We start from the raw sequence: 23,353 nt of genomic DNA, 5'->3' as shown, positions 1-23,353 counted from the left end.
CGTGAATAACAATCCAAGCCATTACACAGAGTGTAGAAGCAGCAATAGATTGCTTTCTTTATTTAGATTTAAGCTGCTAGGGCCTACATTATATTATTTTTATCTCTTGGTTAAAAGTAGATAAAAGGTAATTTGGTATAATCTAATACCTAACAAATGACATGAGACGTTATTACTTATAAAATTAATAACCATATTTTGGTAGTACCAAAACTTATTTAAATTTCTTTTAAGGAAAGTGACCCAGCTTTGGAGTGTTAAAGTTGCAAATGAATCTGCTTTCTGCTGGTGGGAATACTGATGATGTTAGAAGGGGAAATGTAATGAATCAGAATCACAAAAGCAACCAGAATTCTACCTGGGCAGCATTAGTATACAAAACTCTTATGGAGACCCAAATAGACCCAAATACTGTATTGAACTGCCTCAGAAAACATCAAAATCCAGTTTCCAACAGTGATTGAATGTATTGATTTCTTCTAAGGTTTTTGCATAGTCAGTATTCATCAGAATATCTTGAAAATTTCTTAAAATAATTCAGTCACATTGATAAACATAAAATTTGGTGTAATAGATTTATCTTGAGAAGTAATCCTGTCCTGAGTACATAAAAATCCATGTAAATTCATATGCATATATTCCACTTTTGTAATTCATAATGATAGAATGTTTCATTTTCAGTCACAAGGCTTAGTAGCTAAGTATCATTAGCATGGATAGTCTGTAAGGAATAATGAATAGTGAGTAAATTTAAGTGGAAATTGGGGAAGTTTCCAGGGTTTTATCTCCTAAAAAAGATACATTAAAATAAAGAAAAAATGGAGTTCAATATATATTCAGCAATAGTTCAGATACATAGTTTATATCTTTGCATAATTTTTATTTAAAAACTTTATTGAGTCTATTTTGGGTTTTGACATGAAGATAAAGTTCCAAAAATGTTCTCCTTTTATTTCGGAACATCTGTATCCAGCATAGCCACACAAAGGAGAAATGGGAGATACATAGTAATTAAACCAAGAACTGTCTAAAACCAATTGAGACTGGAGCGATTAGCAACTGAGACTCCATTTAGCTCAATTGTTATTGTTACTGCTGTTCTGTAAAAGCATATGGGAAGAAAAGTGGAAAATCAAGAAATGATAGTCTGGAAGATAAAAATTTTCCAGTTTTAGGATAGGAGTGATCAAGGACCATAAATTATATTTACATATTTTAAGATTATTATTTGGGTAAGGGAACAGGATAATTCATTCCTATTCAGATAAAGGAGAGAAATTCCATAAAGTCAACTATGATTCAATACATGGAATGCCTTTCTAAGTGGTTTCAATAGTGAGAAGGATCACCCAGTGAGTGGTGAGTTTTCCTCATTGTCAATATTTTTTCATTTTATATATATATATATTATATAATAATAAACCTTTCATATATATAATTTCAATATATAACTCCAATATATATTTAATTCATAGTGATATATCATATAACTAATATTTAATGAAGATTAATTATGTACCAGGCAATATGAAAAGATGTTTATCAAGTATATTTCTTTCATGTGTTTTAAAATTTTTACATGATAAATACTATTTACCATTTACATTTTAGAGGGTGAAATTGAGATTCAGAGAGATGAAGTAATCTGGCCAAAGTTACACAGTTAGAAAACAATAGAATTGGTTTGCAGTAGAAAAAAAATGAGTTAATACATCATAGAAGAGTTTTTGTGTTGAATAAAAAATGAAACTAGATGTTTTCTAAGTCTCAGATAGCTTTGTGGCAGAAACCACCTTTCCCCAAATGTTTGAATAGATAGATCCAGGCAAGAGAAAACCCTACTTACTGTGTTTTTAACTCAATATTTTTTTGTTTATCTCTTTCCCGGTATCTATTTTAAAAAAACAACTATAAAACAAATATGCTGTAAATAGCAACTTCATCAGACTGGTCACTTTGATAAGAATACTTGCAACTCAAAAACAAATATATTTTCAAAGATTTTTTTTTTCCTTTAATAAAAAATTTTCACAATACCAACCTCTTGTGAGACAGTATTATCTGGAATTACAAATGCATTAATAATAAAGGTGTGCACAACTGTTTGCTCTATCTTTCCCTGATACTTTTGCATGACACTTGCTTTCCTAAAATGGAAGCAAAACAAATTTGCTTCTCTGAGTATGCTTATCACCTTCAAAGCTATAAGCATTCCTTTGCAGTGATCACTCTGTTTAGAAGTTAAGTTGAACTATGAAAACTTTAAGATTAACCTGAATGAGATTTTCATACTGCAAAGACTCTCAGGAGGAATTCTTTAAAGGTCACTGTCAAATTACAAGATGTAATTTGAAGAGTAAGTGGAGCAAAATTATAGTGTGCTGCTATCTTAATGCCTTTCCCTATGTGCTCCTCCCTCTATATCCCTTATTTTCTAGGTTATTTCCCCCCATAAGAATGACCTGTTTCTCTTTCTGACTTTTCAGTAGGAACAAGTGAGTAACCAACTATAGCTAAAGACAGAGATTTAACTTTTTTTGCTTTGCTTTTCCCCATTTTGCTCCTCCCTGTTATATCCTCTGCCCTAGCTTCCCGGTTTTAAGTTCTGGATGATAACTGGCAATAGCATAGAGACATTATAATTTCACCTTAAATTTTAGGATTCTTTTGATTCACAGTTTCAGAAGTATCAGCTCTCTGTTATGTTTATTTCATGTTGAACCATTCTGTTTTGAAAGCCAGCATTTCTTACCATTATAAAGCCACTGTGTTTATAAGAATAAGGCAAGGCTTCCTGTTTAGGAATTTGCTCCTTTGATGGGAATCAATGAAAACGAGCCAGCATATTCCAAAACATTTATTCTTGAACTGGCATATCACTTCCTGAAACGTATTCATATATACAAATGAGTAACTGTGTTTTGTAAAAGACATTCTTTCTTTTGAGGTTACTGGAAGCTTTTCTTTTTTTCCAAATGTGGTATACAATATAAAAAATTAACTGATTTGCATGTTTTTTCTATTAACACAATCTAGAATAATTTATAATACAAATCAGTAAATTTCTAGTAGATAAATGCAAATTAGACCTTTTAAGTCAGAAACTAAATTAATCATTGAATTATAATTGCAAAGTAACATTATCACACATCGGTAACATTGAGTGGTGTTGTTACTTTAGTCCCATAGAAGAAAGGGCCCTGACATTCTTGTTTTGTCCCCCCTTCACTGTTTTAAAAGACTAATGACCATAAGGCTGACTTATCCAGTGAGCGAAAGGTCACACCGTTGCTCTATCACCTAGGTAGTCAAGTATTTTCATTTATTTGCTCTTCTATTCCTGTCTTCTTGTTTATCTTCATGTCATTTTTGTTTTCAGTTGACATGTGGTCAGTAGGTTGCATCATGGGAGAAATGATAAAAGGTGCAGTGCTGTTTCCTGGCACTGATCGTATCCTTCTTAGCAGCCAGCGGTTTCTGTGGGTGTTATTCTCAATCAATTTCCTTTGGTCCCAAATACAGTATTGCTGATGGTATACATTCGCTGCCTTTAGAGGACTTCTACGAGACTCCAATGTCAAATATTTACCAGCGAGCATCATGGTAGAGTAACTGTGTCTCTTAACAAGATCTTAGGTGAATAATACAGTATTATATATGAAACATTCAGCATGGTATCCAAAGGTCTATCTTAATTCAGTCCTATGAAACTAATAACTGATATACTTTTCTCTATTTTTTTTATTGTAGATGTTTCAAAATTAAGTTCTATTCATAGCTAGATATTAAATGACAAAATATTTTAATTTTGAGGCTGAAGATTTATGTTTTCATATCATAAGAAATATTCACTTGGCATAGAAAATTTAATCAGTTAGATTTATGTTTACCCATATATACAATAAATTTATTTTAACATATATTCAGAAAGCAGACATATGAATTTTATTTTTAAATTAATCAACCTATTCTAAAATTCTTTTTCTCATTTATTTCATTTATAGGAATGATTGCTCAATTCTTGATATTATTTTCTTTATATAGTTAACACATGCAATAACTAAAACCTCATTAATTAATAATGATTATATAAAATTTCTGGAGATAAATTTAAATTAGTTTTACAAGTAAAAAAGATCCTCTTTCAAGCAGCAAATTGCAAGTAAAAATTTCAGAGGCTCTGCAGTATTAAATAGATATGGGTATTATTTGGTATGTCATAACTTATTTCTTTAAGTTAGTTAAATATCTTCCTACACTCAGTCATTTATGAAAATAATATGGCCTCCTCATACTAAAGATAAAGTCTCTGCTTAAATGATCATAATTCAAAACTAAAATTGAACCTATAATAATGGTGATTTAATTATAATTAAAGAAAATCTAGTTCCTAATATAGTGTATCCTAAGCATATTATGATTAGCCATTTACTTTGAAGATTGCTATATTACACACACAGTTTACAGAGAGTTGCACACACATTGTGTATCCTCTGTATGAATTAAAGGACTAGTTTAGGAAATGACTGAATTAGACACTCATTTAATTTTTATTGAATGACAGAACTTAACCTAAAATGTTGTATATATTTAGTTAAAAATAAAGCTTTACTGTTTTAATTTTCATTCTTATTAAAAGCTTTTTCTTTTGGCCCTGGCCGGTTGGCTCAGTGGTAGAGTGTCGGCCTGGCGTGAGGGAGTCCCGGGTTCGATTCCCGGCCAGGGCACACAGGAGAAGCACCCATCTGCTTCTCCACCCCTCCCCCTCTCCTTCCTCTCTGTCTCTCTCTTCCCCTCCCGCAGCCAAGGCTCCACTGGAGCAAAGTTTCCCGGGGCACTGAGGATGGCTCTGTGTGTGGCCTCTGCCTCAGGCACTAGAATGGCTCCGATTGCGGCAGAGCATCGCCCCCTGGTGGGCATGCTGGGTGGATCCGGGTGGGCGTATGCGGGAGTCTGTCTGACTGCCTCCCCATTTCCAGCTTCAGAAAAATACAAAAAAAAAAAAATCCTTTTTACTGCATTTATTGAGGTGACACATGTTAACAAAATTATATAGGTTTCAGGAGCACAGTTCCATAATACATCATCTGTATGCTGTATTGTGTATTTAACAACCAAGTCAAATCTCTATCACCATTTATTCCCTCTGTATCCTCCTCCATCTCCCCCAGTTCCCCTCCCCCCAGCAATTACCACACTGTTGTACCATGTTCATGAGTTTTTTTCCTCTTTTTTCTTCCTCTTTTTTTTTTTGCACAATCCCTCCATCCCACCACCCAGCCATCTTTCACCCTGACAACACTTAGCCTGCTGAGTCTGTCTCTGTTTTGTTTGTTAGTTCATTTTGTTCATTAGATTCCACATATAGTAAAATCATATGGTACTTGTCTTTCTCTAATTTTAAATATGATACACATTTATTAAATTTTTTTTATTTATAGTTGTCTTCTACATATACATTTTATTAAATAACATCCACAAATTAACCACATTAATGTTCATATTATTTAGAAGTATGTTACTTGTTAAAATCTAATCTTTTTGATTCTCAAATAATAAACTTGAGTTTGGCCTTTGGACATAAATATGAAATAGTACTGTACCTAAATTTTAGCTAAATTTAGGCACTTGATTAAAATAAACTCAATCTGTTAACTTTGTACTCTTGGCTCTTTCAGAAGTTCATTGTGGTTGAATAATTGACGAATAGAATGAATATTTGCCCCTGCAAATTAAAATGATTTTCATTACTTTCCTTATATTTTCTGTTAAAGAAAATCTGATTAATTTTCACAACTGAATTATGAAATACAAATGAACATTTCTTAAATTAATTTCTTGGGTTACTTGAGTATCATTTAACTCAGATGTCAAAATCTTTTATAAGTAAAGCTTTAGGCTACTGCTAATTTTCAAGTCTCATATGAAATGGCTTTTCAATGCCTGAACTTGATATTTGATATTGAGTTATTTCTGAAGCTCTTGTATCTGGAAACATTTGTAAATTTCTCGAAGGAGAAAAGAAAATTATTTTTTTAAATGTCTCTTTGGAGTATAGATGAGGTCTTTTAATAATTTCAAGTATGTTGGTTAAATTTTAAATCAATCTTTTTTGTGCCAACAGTTTATGAACACTGAATATTATAAAACTCCTCTTATAATGCAATACATTATTTATTTTTAAATATTCCCTATTATAAATGACTTATGAGGAGGCAATAAAATTATATCTGAATCTATTAAGTAGAACCTTTAAAATGTAGCTGGAGATATAAAATATGTATATTGTACATCTATACAATACATCATAAGGAGTCTGATTTTTAATCAGCACATTTTCATTAATATGAAGACATTCTCAAAATGAATGATTTCTAAATATTTTTGCAATATCAACTACACATGTCTTTTTTTTTCTTTTATTGAATTTATTAGGGTGACACTGGTCAATAAAATTATACAGGTTTCAAGTGTACAATTTTACAACACATCATCTGCACACTGTTATGTGTGTTCACCACCCCAAATCAAATCTGTGTTCATCACCATTTATCCCCGAATACTCTCCTCTACGTCCTCCTACCCACCTTTCCCTGGGCAATCACCACACTGTTGTCCATGTCTATGAATTTTTTCTCTCTTTTTTTTTTACTTTGCTTAATCCCTTCATGCCCCACCAGTCACCCCCAACAATTGTCAATCTGCTTTCTGAATCTGTCCCTAATAAAAAAAATGAACTAGTAAACAAAATAGAGACTATGCATTTCTTCTTGGTATATAAACTAACTTGGCAGCAAATTTTAAACTATTAATAAGTTTTTATACCCTTTATGTTTTATGCCTAAAAAATTCAACATATTATTTTCAGAACTGAAAATTTAGATAGCCAAAAATAATTTTTAAAATTTTATATATTTATATGCCACTTTATTAGTAGATATTTTTAAGAACCTATTAATTGAATTTTATTCAATTCAAATGCATTTTTAACTCTCCATAGAAGAATCAAAAATCAGATATTGAGATAATAATTCTTTTTATATATTTTAATACATTTCATTATAGCAGACATTTTTACTTTAAATTTACAAGATGTTTTTATATAAGCAAATTAATATTAAATATAAAACTTGAATAAGATCAATAAAATAAACACATATATACTACCACTCAGGTTAAAATAAAACATTATCAATAAATACCTTTAAATCTTTTTGTGTGCACCTCATAATTTATATTCTGTCTTCTCTCCACAGAGGTCACTATTATTCTAAATACATGTTTTTACAATATATTTGACTTTTCTTATAATTTTACCATATACATATTTATCCTTAAACAATATCTGGATTAGTTTTAGGAGTTCTACATAATTCTATTATCATTATTATTTTGTGACTTGTTTCCAATGTTAACATTTTTGAGATTTATCCATGTAGATGCATTAGAAATAGTTCAATAATTCATTTATTTTCATTTCTGTGAAGTACTCTAGTCTATAAATATTTTACAGCTAATCCACTTTCCTGTAAATAAACTTTGAGATATAATCAATTCTTATTTTTTGTTTTTGTAAACAATGTTGTTATGTCTCTAGGAACACGTGGGCAAGGTTTGTTTGTTTTTTAAAATGATAATTCCTATGCTCATAGGTATGCACACTTTTTGATTGTGTAACATCAAATACATTTCCAAAGTGACAGTATATAGATATAACTGACTTCTTTACGAATTTATCAACTCTTGGTCTTGTCAGATTGTTTTTTAAATTTGTTGCCAATCTCTTGGATATAAAATATTATTTCAATGGAGCTTTAATTTACATTTCCTTGACTACAAGGGAGGCTATGCATCTCTTCTTGTTTATTGGATATTAGTATTTTCCTCTTCGCAAAGTGTTATTTTATTTGTTTGTTTTTAAAACAATTTCTTCTATTGTATTATTTTATTGATTATTGAGAGTTCTTCGTATAATCACTCAGCTAATCTTTGGCAGTTTTATGTGTTGCAAATATCTTCTCCCCTGTATTTAAATTATTTCCTATTTTATTTTTAAGTGGTTCTGAAATTTGGCAATCCATTTTTTTTTATAGATCATGTATTTTTATATCTTGTCTTTGATGCCTTATATTATCTTGTAATTTTCTGTGAATTTTTTAAAGATTAATATTTTTACATTTAAGCTTTTAGTTCACTTGTAGTTAATTTATGTATATGGTATGAAAGAGAGATTCCATTTATTTTATTCCACTTCCCTTTACTGACTAGCGTATTCTTTCTTCACTGATCTATAATGCTGTACCTGTCTTAAGTTTTCACATATTAGGAGGAAGACTGTTATATTCTGGATTCTATATTTGTTCTCTTTGACTATGTCTATATAGCTACTACCCTTTCTTAATGATTACAAATGTATATTATGGGCTTATATCAGGAAGGGATAAAACTCATCCATTTTTGTCTTTCTCAGGAGTAACTTGGCTATTAATAGATTATTGCTTTTCCATAAAAATGTTAAAATTGTCTAGTTAACCTACATAAAAAATTCCTATTGGAATTTTATTGAGTCTATGGTTCAATTTGTGGAGAATTGCTATTTTAATTAAGGCATTTAAAAAACTTCTTTCGAACATGTAAAAATTTTAGCAAACACTAATTTTTGTTCTCACTTTTTTAGCCTCACAAAGTGATAATATTACAATATTATTGCATATAGAGAGAGTTTGTTTAGATTCACCCTTTTAATTATTGTTTTTGTAGCTTACCACTATTTCTTGCCATTTGGCCCATTATTTTGAGATTATTATCTTTCTTCCTAAAGTATATACATTAGAAGACTTTTAGTGGGGATCTTTGATGATAAAACTCAATTTTTTGATTGGGTGCTCTTGTTTTAGAGATAATTTAGTTGGATATAGAATATGAGATTGACAGTATCTTCTTCCAGCATTTAAAAAATATTATTCCACTGCCTTTCTGATTCTAATACATCTGGTGAATATTTAGTTGTTGGTTTAGTAGTGACCTTTGGAGATAGCCTTTTCCTTTTCTCTGACTTCATTTACATTTTTTTTTTTTTGGTCTTTGGTTTTCTGCTGTTTCTCTACCATGTGACTCAGTGCAGGTTTCTTTTTATTTATCCTCCTTGGGATTCACTGTATTTCTTGAGTTCCACTTATTTCTAATTCTCAGAATTTCTCAGCTTTTGTTTCCTTAAATGTTTTTTCTCCCCTATGTTTTTATATTATCCCAGTAAAAACTTTGATTGAACATAAAGTAGACATTTATTTATTCAACAAGTATTTTTTTGAGCACTTACTATATGCTGGGCACTTTTTGTCTTGAGGAATATATCAATAAACAAAACTATCATCATGAAAATAATGATGTCATGAAATTCTTAACATAATGAAATTTATTATAACAGGCACAGTATATTAAAAAGTGATTAATGACTGAGGGATAAGAGAGATCAAAATGCTAGGATGAAGAGTTTAGATTGTCTCTGTGTTTTTTTTAGTTTAAACACAAAAAGTTTTTTCAGTTATGTCTGAAAAAATGACATGTGTTCTTGATGTCATATAAACTTGATTGTAGCTTCTTTCATATAGTGTTATACCCAGAAATGAATGTAATCTTCCAGAGAGAGTTTCACAGATCAGAGTACAGTGTCACTACAATTCTCTTAAATAAGAATTCTATATTTCTGTTGGTGTTAGAAGCTATTTGTATTAGCTCCTTTGTTTAAAATAATTTTATTTTTCAATTTTTAAGAAGACTTTGATATTTTTCAGCTATACAACAGATGTCAAATCAAATGTCTCTAAAGTCTTCTTCTAGTTTAAAAATTCAGATACAGTCAGACACAGCCTTTATGAGATGAGACTATCATACAGTTTGAAGAAGGGGTTATGTATAAAAATATGAACATTATAAGTACAAATTTTGTAACAGAGTCTTATAAGGGGCATGTGCAAATGGGAAGCCTCCAAAATTAACCTTTAATAGCTTTAAAAAATTCTACCATTTTGACACATATTAATATATACTAGATTTGTTTATATGTGAAATGTCTCTCCATATTTTTTTTGTTTTGTAAATAAATATAGATTAAATATTAAATAGATTTATAAGACAAAATAGATTGCACTAAGATTCATATATGTCATGCTTCAAATACCAGCTTTGGATATTTCATATCTCACAATATCTCACTAGCAATCTGTTGCCAGTGAGCAAAGAGCCTTTTACTCAGATTGTGAGCTTTAAGTTTTGGATGTGTTCTAGTTTATAAAAGTTCATTTTCTGGTGGTCATTTATAATGAAAACAAATGCTAGTTACAATTATATGTTAAATCACCTGTTCATAGTACGTGTTACCAAAATTTGAAGGGGATTCTGAGAGGAAAAGAATATTTTTTTCTCCTTTTCCAAGTCAAAGGAGAGAAGATAGAGAGACAGACTCCCACATGCATCCCAGACAGGATCCACCTGGCAACCCCTATCTGGGGCTGATGGTCTGTCCATCTGGGACCATGCTCGCAACCGAGCTATTTTTAGGGCCTGAGGCAGAGGCTCCATGGAGCCAACCTCAGCACCCAGGGTGATGCACTGGAACCAATCTAACCATGACTGCATAAGGGAAAGAGAGAGAGAGAGAGAAAGAGAGAGAGAGAGAGAGAGGGAGAATGAAACCATTAAACACATTTTATGATTCCACATTTATGAAAGCTTAAATGTGCATTGTATAAATTATGTCCATAATTATGACCTAACGTATCCAGGATAAAAAGATATTTTTCATACATTATGTTTAAGGTAGTTTGAAATATATTTTAGAAAGTTCCCAACCAAGGAAGTAAAAGGAGTACATGAAATTAAGTGTGTTTCTAACTGATAGAATTAAAGCATAATTTTCAATTTAGAGTTTTTGATAACTCATTTTTACAATCCATATTTACTTTGTTTTATTCATCTATTACAATACTATTTATTGAAGACATTAGTTAATAGTCAATATTTTCTTACATTATCTTGTCATCATATTCCATTTATAAAATCAAACTTTTTGTAATATTATTTTTTAGGTAGTGAATTGAAAATTAGATGAGGAAATTTTCAAATAACTTATAAAATGCCATTTTTCAACTTTTATTAAATTCTTTTGAATATATTAAGGATGATTATTTCTTACTGAAATCAAAAATATAAAACATATTTATTCATTTTCTGATAACTGCACAGGCTGGAATCTGTAAATATTTGGACCCATATGTGTATAGTATAAAATTAATGACATTTATGAGAGTTTTAAAGCAAATAAATCCTTTTACAAAAATACTTTTCACCATTTTTTTGTAAAAAATACCATCTTAACATTAATACATAAGCATAAGAATCTAGTTAATAATTCATATATTTTAAAAAATATAATCATTGTGGAACTCTGATGATTAAATATATTTAAATTGTATCAACTTATTTTCTATTTAAAATATTCAAAGAATTTATTGTTTTAGGTAAATAAGTTGATAAACTAAGGAGGCAGTTTTAGACATTCTTTAAAAGAAATACCTGTGGCAAATTTTATAACATCAATTTTATGATCATATTAAAGCAATTTTTACCAGATCAATTTCAAACTTGCTCTTTTACTTCCTGAAATCCTTGGAATAAGCACTGTACATAGAGCCAGGAGATATGACTACCAGTCTTGGCTTCTTTTTGGTTAATTATGATTATAAAGGAAAATTATATGGTTAACTAAGTATAGTTGTACATAGTTGTTCATATTGTTGTGATCTTATGAACATCTATAAAAGAAACACTTAATATAACTTGTTTATGGGAATAAAGAACTTGAAATGGATTGATTAAAATAAAGTCACAGACTTTTAAAGATGACTATACCAGTTTTTAATTTTTAATTAATTAATTTATTTATTTTTGTGGCAGAGACGGAGAGAGTAAGAGAGAGGGACAGATAGGGACAGACAGACAGGAAGGGAGAGAGATGAGAAACATCAGTTCTTTGTTGCGGTTCCTTAGTTGTTCATTGATTGCTTTCTCTTATGTGCCTTGACCAGGGGGCTACAGCTGACCGAGTGACCCCTTGCTAGAGCCAGCAACCTTGGATCCAAGCTGGAGAGCCTTGCTCAAACCAGATGAGCCTGCCTGACCTGTGGTGGTGCAGTGGATAAAGCGTCGACCTGGAAATGCTGAGGTCGCCGGTTTGAAACCCTGGGCTTGCCTGGTCAAGGCACATATGGGAGTTGATGCTTCCAGCTTCTCTCCCCCTTCTCTCTCTCTGTCTCTCCTCTCTCTCTCTCTCTCTCTCTCTCTCTCTCTCTCTCCCTCTCCTCTCTAAAATTAATAAATTAAAAAAAAAAAACCAAACCAGATGAGCCTGTGCTCAAGCAAAAAACAAACAAACAAAAACCCAAACCAGATGAGCCTGTGCTCAAGCTGGTGACCTCAAGGTCTCGAACCTGGGTCCTCCACATCCCAGTCTGATGCTCTATCCACTATGCCTCCGCCTGGTCAGGCTACCACATATTTGAAGTATTAACATTCAGCTGTTTCATTGACAAAAATCAAGCTTTGTGCCTCCCTACCTTTTGTAAACTATTTCATTAAGGACCACAATTGTGTTTTATCTAAAAAGCAATCTAAGATAGGGAAGTTCACTGAGTACTTCTATAAACTTTAATTATAAAAGGAAACATTTTAACTGTTCTTCTTTAACAAATTCAACAATATTTGACTCTCTTTAAACTTGACTCTAAAAACAACATGGAATTGTTTGGGAACACTACTTTAAAAGCAATTAGTTTTTTTTTGTTGAATAAGGCTATACCTCTAGCTGAATGTTAATTAGAATATAGTAGTGTGTTAGGAGTATTTTGACAACTTTTTAAATGACTTCTTTAAGTAAATATGACAGGTTCTTTGCCTCTATTTTCTTTGATGATGCCTGTAATATTCCAAAGAAGTGAGACCAATGGTTAAATGATGGCTTGATAGGACATGATAACCTAACTCTGTTAAGAGAATAGACCACTTCTCATTATTTACAATGCAAGCCCTTGAAGTTTTATTTAAATACATTTAAGTAGTTAAAACTTACCTATACTATAGTGCTAACATAAACTTTTATATTAGGGTAACTTTTATCAATTGTAAATTATAGTTTCTTTATTTCTAATTATTCTAACTTACTGATAGTCTCATAAATATTCTTCAGTTTTTATCACTTTCACTTCATTTCTTGATATTACACAATCACACATTGTTTTCATCCCAGTAATTAAGATGATATGTAATAATTTAAATTTTATTTAGTCAGATTATAAAGGAAGAAGAGGATTTGCAAATTAACTTTATTATTTCTCTGAGCAGTATCTTATCTACTTAGTGTGCATTATATATTTATTTTAGTTAAATATAGTTAATTTTGACTTTGGTCAGGACTGCAAATCATTTTTAGTCCAACTGTATTGAATAGCTGGGAATAAGGAGTTTATAAACCTTAATTAGGTGATATTATGGTAAGTTCCCTGAACTGTTGCAAATTACATTAGCAGAAATGAAGTCATTAACTTATTACTAAAGGATAGAGTTGTAGAAGAATAAACAATGTATTTAAGAAGAATGAATTTAGGAAGAATTTCTAAGGCTTTTATCATTCACTGATACATGGCAAGGGAAATTCCTTGAAATCAGTTTCTTTCAGTTGGTTCTTCAGAGTTTTCATTGGAGATATTTAACATTCACAAGACTCTGATATAACAAATGTCAGTACTAAATGCAAAAGAGAATCTCAGTCAGTGGGTATATCTGTCACAGAGCTAGCTCAAATTAAGAGATAAAAGTTAATATTTTTCCTGCAAATTCCACATATGTAATGTACTCTTGAATCACACTTGGATAGAAATCTGTTGTTTTAAATTGATCATTTGATGTTTACCTTCATGTCTTTCTAATTCAGGGATACAGACAGGTATAAAATAGGTATAAAACTGTGATTATTTTGATAAATAGAAAAATTTTAAGTCTTTGGTGAAAAACTAATAAATTTTCTTATCAAAAATTATATTAATCTCATAAGAAATGCATATGATTAGAAAATATTAACAGATGATGGACTTTCCTATTTGGTAGAGAAAAGAAAATCTTAAGAGGAATTTAAGAAAATGTAAATGAACCTTATATAACATATTCAGTATTTGTCATTTTTAGAAAAGAAATGATTGAGGTAATTTCATAATAAATATGTTGTTATATTTTTTATATCACATGGTTATCTTAATATAAGAAATTCCTCTTGTGTTATGAAATACATTTTCATCTACAATTCAGACTATCTCACAAGATCTAATTTTGTTAAGTAATGCTAGTTCTCCAATAGTGTATTTGTTCCAAAAGTGAATTTCAAATTTGAAGAGGATTCATTGCCTTACAATTCTGATTTTATATTTTTGTTCTTTGTGCTTATTAAAACTCCAGTTTTGTTGATGAGTGCTCAGGATTCTGAGAAGTGGTCTCCCATCTAGTGAAAAGCAAGAGCTGTACTTCTGTTTGCCCTTAACTATTTAATTCTCAGATATTGACCAGTGGAACAAAGTAATTGAACAACTAGGAACACCATGTCCGGAATTCATGAAGAAATTGCAACCCACAGTTAGGAACTATGTGGAGAATCGGCCTAAGTATGCAGGACTCACCTTTCCCAAGCTCTTTCCAGATTCCCTCTTCCCAGCGGATTCTGAGCACAATAAACTCAAAGGTAAGCCCATCAGGAACAACTTGCAAACCATTATGAGGGTGGTCATGGCCTGAACAAGCAAGAGACACCTCTCTAACTTAAACTAGCTCAATTTAAGAAGAGGTATGTTATTATTATTTTTTTTAATTTCACTCACTAGGATTTTGTTGTATTGAATATATTTGAAATAAGTTATTTACTAGGCTAAGAAATCTTTATAATAGTGAGGTTTTCATTGTGACGGTAGTTAGTATAAAGGGATCTAAAGTGTAATATAATACAATTACAATCATGAGTACAATTAGAACTGTGTAAATAGAAGATTAATTAGAGGCAGGTAGTTCCAGGACTCCTCCAAATGTTTCTAATTGACTCAGTGGGAGACCCTGGTTCAGGAGAGGTATTTCTTAAAAGATCTTTTTACAAAGGGCAGTGGAAACGGATTTTTAGAATTATCTGGTTATTCAGAAGGAAAGATAATACTAAAGTGTGAAAGAGTAGTCCAGGTAAATTATTTCATGTGGCTTATTTAGAATCTTAAAATTGTGTTTTCTAAAGGACCAAAGTTATATAAATCAAAATCATTGTTCCAATTGTTTTCATTACCTGGAAAATATTTTCAAGACAAGTTTTTTGTTGTAAAACCTTGAAGAAGCAGGTGTCCAAGTTTTATTTGTATTTTCAGAAGTGCTCAACCACCTCTTTTTGTTATTTAGAGTGACAAATGAAATTTTACCTATACATTTTATATACAATATAAACACTTTCATGAATAAGTAATTCTTTCTATTATTATGTTTATAGTCGTGAACTTTAGTAACAAATCGTAGTTTCTTTACCCACAATATTAGGATAATAATGCCTCAGTCATAGAAAGAGAGACAACGAATAAATTCGGCAGTGTGTAAACTATAATATAAATAAAATTCTAACTAATTTTAACTTAGGACATTAATGAGCATGTAATTTTAAAACAAATTTATATTTTCTTCTGCCTGGGCTCAAACCCTGTCCCTTGAAATCTGTGTGATTTTAAGTTATTCAATCTTCCCATGCCTCCTTTAACAAAATGTCCATCTTATAGGGTCACTAGGAGGCTTAATTGACTAAATAATTTATCAAGAACTTACAACCGTGCCTGGCTCACAATAAACACTCAATGACTGTTAAATAGAAACAAAATAACAAATGTAATTATTATTATTATTTAAAATGCATCTATACATTATTTAAAAAAAAAGAATACAATCTTTTGAAATTTTACCTCCCCAAATTGAGTGTCCTTTAGCAATGTTATTAAGTAAATACACCATGGAATTTGTTCTGTATTCCTGGCACCTCACACTGTACCTGGCGTGCAGTGAGCCAAGAGAACGTTTAGTCTTTTGTAAACTGAACCGGCTCCCCCACAGCAATTCACTTACTTGGTCTTGTGGACTCTTTCTCTCGAATCTTCTCCCTCTCTATCCTTTCAGATTCTTCTTCTGTTGAAGTCATCTTCATCACCCTCATCCTCAAAAATGTCACCCCTGACCTTCTTGCCTCCCTAAACTGCTTTAGCCCTTTCCTCAGCTTCGAAGAACTTTAAAAGCAGTCTACACGCACTCTGTCTACTTCCTTTTTGAAAAATTTTATTTAGAAAGTTATAATTAACAGGTGACATTGATCAATAAGGGTATATAGGTTTCAGGTAAACATTTCTTTAGCATTTTGTTGATTATGTTGTATTCCTTTTTCTACTTCCTTTTAAAAAACTATCCCCTTACATTTATTTTTATTTATGTAAGAAATCTATGTACATATTCTCCCCCATCTCAAAGGTATTTTCAGTTTGTTGATTATCTTTATAGCCTTTTCTATGCATTTATATACAGAAATAGAGGGAAGTGTTTCTTGTCTTGTTGAGAAGCAACAGATTTATACAAATGGCATCATGATCTATGGATCATTCTGCAACCGTTTTTTTTTCCCACTTAACATGTCCATGTGTGTATATATAGATGTACCTCATTCTTTTAAATTGCCAAATACAATCCATGGTATGATCGTATCAGAGGTAATTTAGACTGTTTTAAACTTTTTTATTCCATAATCAATGCTGCAGTGAGCCTCTCTTCTGTATATGTTACTCGAATGTGTGCAGTTATTTCTCTCGGCTGTATACCTAAAGGTGGAACCGCTCAGTCATAGGTGACTTTTAAAATTTAATAGATACTGCCAAATTTGCCCTCTAAAAAAATATACATCACCAACAACATAAATGAAGTTACCTAGTGTTTGTGGATATTACACCATTTTTAATTTTTGAAAATCTTATGGATAAGAATATTTCATTGTTTCATTGTACATTTCCCTAATCACTGGTGAAGTTACCTGATGTTTGGGAGGAATGTGCTAGTTCATCTTTGTTTTCTTAATTTCCTTTCCCTCCAACAAAATTTCTTGCCAAAATCAAAATTTTACTAATTCTTTTTCTCATTTATTGTTTCAGCCAGCCAAGCCAGGGACTTGCTGTCAAAGATGCTCGTGATTGACCCAGCCAAAAGGATATCAGTGGATGACGCCTTACAGCATCCATACATCAATGTCTGGTACGACCCTGCAGAAGTGGAGGCGGTAAGGCATAGGCTTCTTTAACTTTCCTTCCACAAACAGATCATGGTAATTGGTTGCTCAGTGGTGAAAACTGACTTAAAACCCAATAGGCTGGACCAGGCGGTGGCACAGTGGATAGAGCACTGGACTGGGATGCAGAGGACCCAGGTTCAAAACCCCGAAGTTTCTGGCTTGAGTGCAGGCTCATCCAACTTAAGCATAGGCTCACCAACTTGAGTGTGGGGTTGCTGACTTGAGTGTGGGATCACAGACATGATGACCCCATGGTCACTGGCTTGAGCCCAAAGGTCGCTGGCTTGAAGCCCAAGGTTGCTGACTTGAGCAAGGGGTCACTTGCTCTGCTGCAGCTCCCCGGTCAAGGCACATATGAGAAAGCAATCAATGAACTACTGAAGCGACTAAGGAGCAGCAACAAAAAATTGATGCTTCTCCTCTCTCTCCTTTCCTCTCTGTCTGTCCCTCTCTCTGTCTCTGTCTCTGTTATACAAAAAAAATCTAATAGAACACACAAAGGACCTTTATGAAATTACCAAGTCACAAAGTTATTACTTCCCCTCTAAAATTTTCAGAATTTTCTATGAAAGATGGTGATTTAGTGCAACAAACAGCTGTTCATGAAACACTTCCATTTTGTTTTTGTTAAATTGTTAGCTCCCTTGTGTCTCATTATTAGCCTCTCCTGATGCAAACTAGGTGGCAGAAAATATGGGAGGGGATGCCTGCCATTAGTAGAGTGGAGCACGAAACATTTTGGTTATAAAGCTTTAAGCAGGCCATTGGTGACTTTCTAAAACCTTGCACAAATTCGATGAGAAATGTTAGGTATCCCTATATGGACATCATTTCAGGTTGATTCTAAGATGAGATCCACAGTTAGATGGATCTCAATATTTTAAATTCAGACATAGTTTAAGAATCTCCTCAGAAGCATAACTTTCTTCTTTTTTAAAAAAAAATATTTTTCAGCCATTTAATATCATCTCTTCAATGACTTTCTTACATCTTTGCTTTTCTCTTTTCTCTCTGTGGGGTCAGGGCTAAGCAGCGCAAATGGGGTGTTACTGCCCAGGTGTGTTTTATAGGCCTCCTGATGGGTGTTTCTTTTCGTCCCTCTTAAACGTTATTTCAGCAATGTTACCTTTTCCCCAACCATCAAAATCTCTTCAAATTCTTTGAGCAACTGTGCTAAATGGTCCCATTTTCTTTTTACAAAATACCTTCAAATTACTTTCTTTGAATTGGTTCTTAGTCTTCTATTTGAGACTCTTTTTGTTTGTTTTTGTGTCCTTCTCCATACCCCAGGTGATTCTTGCTGGAGCATATTTCTGCTTTGTTTCAGCTTCATGTCCTCTGCTTCACTGTGTGTTGCCCAGTTCCGAGATGCCAGAGTCAAACTGACATAATTCTTATCGTTTCATTCTTCATTGGAGAAGGGAGATCTGATAGATGGGAGTGTGGATTAGGTAGAATCAGATTTTATAAACAGAATATGATAAAAGCTGCCTTTCATAGTAACTCAATCCTTAAGCATTCAAAAATTCCAGAGACAATGCTACAGTGATTAAATGAGTCTCCCAATTATGGAGACAAGTGTACTATCCTTGATGATATTTTCTTAAGATCTGCTCTCCTAAGAATAGTAGTTTTCTAATGATGAAATTTGTAATGATGAAATTTCATTTTGCTTCACATTAATTTTTAGTCACTTGATTTTATAAAATAAACGCTTACAATATTTTCACATGTAATCATTAATGATCTTAAAACTAAAAAAGTGATGTTCTTACAATTAAAAAATAGAGTCCTTTTTAATCTCTCACTCTTGGGAAATACTTTCAAAGATGTTCTTGAGGTAGAATGAAGTAATGAAATAAGTAAGATAAAGTATGATGTATATATATGTAAAAATTAACTGTGAGAATTTTTGTCTCTCATGATTTTCAAGAAAATATTTTAGGTTAAGTTGATAAAAATTTTATGCAAACACAAATTATTTGAAATTGTTATTTCTTTTTTATTTTGATAGTTCAAAGTTTGTGGCATATTTTTTTCTCACATCTAATGTAATGTGTGTGTAATCTGTTTTTAATGGATTGTGGCCTAGAGTTTGACTGGAGTCATAAAGTAATTTACTTTATTTGTAATTTACTTGTAATTATGTTGCTTATAAAAGAGATGGCTGCTTATAATCTATAATAGTATATAATTGAATAGTTTCAATGAGTTTTTAAATTTATTTGACCTCTTTATGAAAAATTTCTTTGAAGGGTAAAAAGATAAAATTTAGGGTTATAAAATGGCTAGAAATTTTTTTTGACCATTTTAAATTGTTATGTTGGGTTATTGATGCCAACAACACAAGACTTAGGAATTTTAAGAGAAGGATCTTATAGAGCCTTAAGGTCAAGGAAAAAGGATCAGTTAATACACAGAACAAGCAATATTAACCAGCTTGACTAGGATCATTAGTTATACACAGGTAAACATATTTTATACTTAGACATGTTGCCATGAATGTGTTGTAACTGACCCTCGGGCAAGGTTAGTTTATAATTCTATGAAATGCATCACAGAGGTCACAACTAAGGATGTCCGAAGCAGTGATCACTATGCTTTCTGCAATACCCTTAGAATTAGTGCCTTCGTTATTGCCTGTGAACATATATTTAATGTAAGATGTCCTTTCTTTATAAACACATGGCAAAGCTATAATGGAATCACATGTTAACTGTTCGGATTGATGAAACTATTTTGCAAAGTAAACTCCAGTGTGTCTCTATAATCCAAATAAATGGAAGTATGAAATGATCAAAATATCCATGGTTAGAAGTCATCAGAAGATCCAAACTTAAACAGCTTTTATGTAACTCAGATGACAGTAGAGAGGGAAGGAAATTCAAAGATGAGAGGAAAAAAACAAGTTTCATTGGAAGAAAATAAAATCAAGTGAAGAGAGGGATAAAGGAGAAAGTAAGAAAGGATTTGATGTCTTTAAGAATTGTAGGAAGATGAGTAGAGAAATGCTATGCCTATTAATTCATTAATCATACTACAAGCTATCTTACTGCATTTCCAAAAGTGCCGAAGAACCAAATGAGAAGCAAGTATGAATGCTGTTATAACTCTGAGAGAAAATCATTCATGTAATCATGAAGTTGAAAAGTCTAAAAGTTGAAAGTCAAAGTTAATGGTGCTCTCTCTGCGTAAGAGTACATGAAGATTTTTAAGTTATACCTGGCTCAAATTATTAGCAAGTTCTTATTCAAATAATGTTCAGATTAGTAAAATCATGTGCCCCAAATAGAACACGAAGCCACACTTACTGTCAGTGCCAGTTCATAAACGTCTGAAAGGCATTCTGACTGTTCCCATGTTCCTCGGGAGGGCAAAGGTATCATACATAAGTGCAGCATATTGAGTTAAATGCATCTTCACAGGTAAAAATGATGGGTTAGGTTTATATTTCTCTTATGCACTTACTACTGTATCTGGTCAAGATTTTTAAACTTTCTGTTACTCTATTTCTTTTAAAATTAAAATAAGCAGCCATCCTACTTACTTATATGACAGTAAGGGTCATATAAATTATTATTTTTATTATTATTACTATTACAATTTTTATGACTTTTACATACAAAGCTTTACTTGCTTTCGATATTAGTAAATATTAATGTCTGTTCAGTGAAAAAAAGACCAACAGGCTGAAAAAATTCCAGAAATATTCTATGACATTAAAAAATAATCACAAATATGGTTTAATTCCTACAAGATTTTAAAATATTGGTCCTTTTTGTTGTTGTTGTTGCTGATGTACACCCACCTCCACTTTCCAGATGTGGGAGAATCCAGTGCCATTAAATTAAAGCAAAATAAAGACTAATGATGCAGTTTATAAATCCTCATTGTAACTGTTGTTATGAAACTAGGGGATATTCAGGGCTGTTTGTGGGATCGGTTTGAATATTTACCTTGTGCTCTGTTGGAGGGGCAGTATGGAAATAGTGAGAATTAGTTGCCTTGTTTTTAACCAGATTCTTGAGTTTAGAGACCCTGCTGGGGTAGAGGGTGGCTTTTACCCTGCAACAGCTGAGAGTAGAGGTATAGGGGCCCTTTAAGAATATTTTCAGAAGCTAAGGAGGAATTGATTAACTATGTGTCAGGGCATATGAAAGAGAAATTAAGAACATAAAAGGTGACAAGGTTTTTTTTTGTTTGTTTGTTGTTGTTGTTGTTTTAACATACAGTTTTATCTCTTAGAAACTCCAGAACACCCTGAGACAATGTCTGAGTGCAGGAGACTTTCTAGTGGTTTCCGTAGTTGCTCTGCATTTCCAGGTGTGAGAGAGGGTGGGGAGAGGGAGAGGGAGAAGGAGAGATGTGCTCAGCCACTAAACCAAAGACATTAAAACTCCAAGTACTCATTGCAAGTAAGCCAATGAAAATTTATGGGGCTGGAGAAGAACATTTCTTATTTTTCCTTTTTGTATTTTTCTGAAGTGAGAAGCGGGGAGGCAGAGAGAGAGACTCCCACATGTGCCCAACTGGGACCTACCTGGCAAGCCTGCTAGGGGGCAATGCTTTGCCATCTGGGGTGTTGCTCTGTTGCAACCGGAGGCTTTCTAGCACCTGAGGCAGAGGCCATGGAGCCATCCTCAGCACCCGGGTCAACTTTGCTCTAATGGAGCCTTGGCTGTGGGAGAGGAAGAGAGAGATAGAGAAGAAGGGAGGGGAATATGTGGAGAACAGATGGGTACTTCTGTGTGCTCTGGCTGGGAATTGAATCTGGGACATCCACATGCTGGGCCAAGGTCTAACACTGAGCCAACCAGCCAGGGCAGAACATTTCTTTATTCCTCAACTCATGAAGGAAAAGAGGGATTGCAACCTGCTACTGGAACCATCATTGAAGAGGGATTGGGGCTGGGGTCAGGCTCACACCCTGCAGCCATCAGTCAGATCCACTGCTGTGCTCAAGCCTTCCTTTCAGAGAAGCCCAGATACCACCCCAAATTGTCAAAACATTACTCTGGGAATCTAGACAGAGGAGAGGAGCAGGTTGAACCAGTCAGGCAGCTGGTATTGAAGATTCTGTTTTCAGTTGGTGAGCCTTGGCTATATGAAAACCCAGAAGAGGAGTGGCAAACAATTTAGGGCCTTCCTCATGGCAGAAAAGTCAAAGATACAGGACAGGCTGCTAGGACAGAGCCTTGAAACCCTGAGAAATAGAACTGAGGGGAGAGGTTGGGTGTGTTTTGGTTGGGAATGTAAGTACATATTCTGTCCTTATAGAGAGCGAGGGAAAATTTGTAAATAATCCAAATCTAAAAGTTGGGGTGGAGCGTGGTTAGGGAAGCAAGGCCAATGCTGAGCTTGTTTATAATTTCTTACCTAATTCAAGATTAATTTGGGAATTGGGAGAGGGCTGGGTGGGAATTTAATCTACATATACAGATCCCAAGTTAAATAACCAGGTCTTCAGATTTCTAGTGATAGTAACCTGAGAAATAGAATAACACTTACATGTGTTGATGCTGAAGTTCAATGAAAATAAACACTTAGAAAATGTAAACCCAGAATAGTCCTTAACACTACACATTTATTGTTTGTTTATAAGTTGATTAGTAGAGTCTTAAATGTATTATTTAATATTTTATTACTTTAGGGATTATGTTTATTTTTTTCTTTTGAGTGAAAGAATTTATAGAAACAAGTTATCCTCATTATTATATTAGCTCTTTGATTGAAAGGCCATCATAAATTTTCTTCCCTTTGAGCAGAGTAGTATCGGACAGGACTTGAACCTCATCTGTATTGTAACTTATTGGTAATTACCAAAGAAAACCCATGAAAGAAATGACCAGCTATGCAGAAAATGTATTCTTTTCAATATTTTTGTAATATAGATATTTAAATTTTAATGTTGTGTATATCTGGGAAGCTGTTCAAGGTAAAACTTAAATGAGAGCTTAGAGA

The 23,353-nt window shown here is 32.6% G+C and overlaps 1 protein-coding gene across 5 annotated transcripts in view; it reads left to right on the top strand.

Annotated features, from left to right (window-relative positions):
- The window catches only part of MAPK10 (mitogen-activated protein kinase 10), a 335,359-nt gene that overhangs the window by 269,448 nt on the left and 42,558 nt on the right, over nucleotides 1-23,353 (top strand). For 4 of the 5 annotated variants that reach the window (XM_066384871.1, XM_066384869.1, XM_066384872.1 and 1 more), the window contains 2 exons: nucleotides 14,603-14,785; nucleotides 17,256-17,380. In XM_066384871.1, the coding sequence (XP_066240968.1) occupies nucleotides 14,603-14,785; nucleotides 17,256-17,380 (308 nt within the window). Of the gene's footprint in view, nucleotides 1-3,379; nucleotides 3,452-14,602; nucleotides 14,786-17,255; nucleotides 17,381-23,353 lie in introns of all 5 variants that reach the window. The other variant, XM_066384870.1, reaches the window with a different exon arrangement.

This window comes from Saccopteryx leptura, chromosome 5, assembly GCF_036850995.1.
Source record: "Saccopteryx leptura isolate mSacLep1 chromosome 5, mSacLep1_pri_phased_curated, whole genome shotgun sequence".
Classification (NCBI taxonomy): domain Eukaryota; kingdom Metazoa; phylum Chordata; class Mammalia; order Chiroptera; family Emballonuridae; genus Saccopteryx; species Saccopteryx leptura.
The sequence above is the reverse complement of the archived record's forward strand: the minus strand, read 5'-3'. Positions and strand labels throughout refer to the sequence as shown.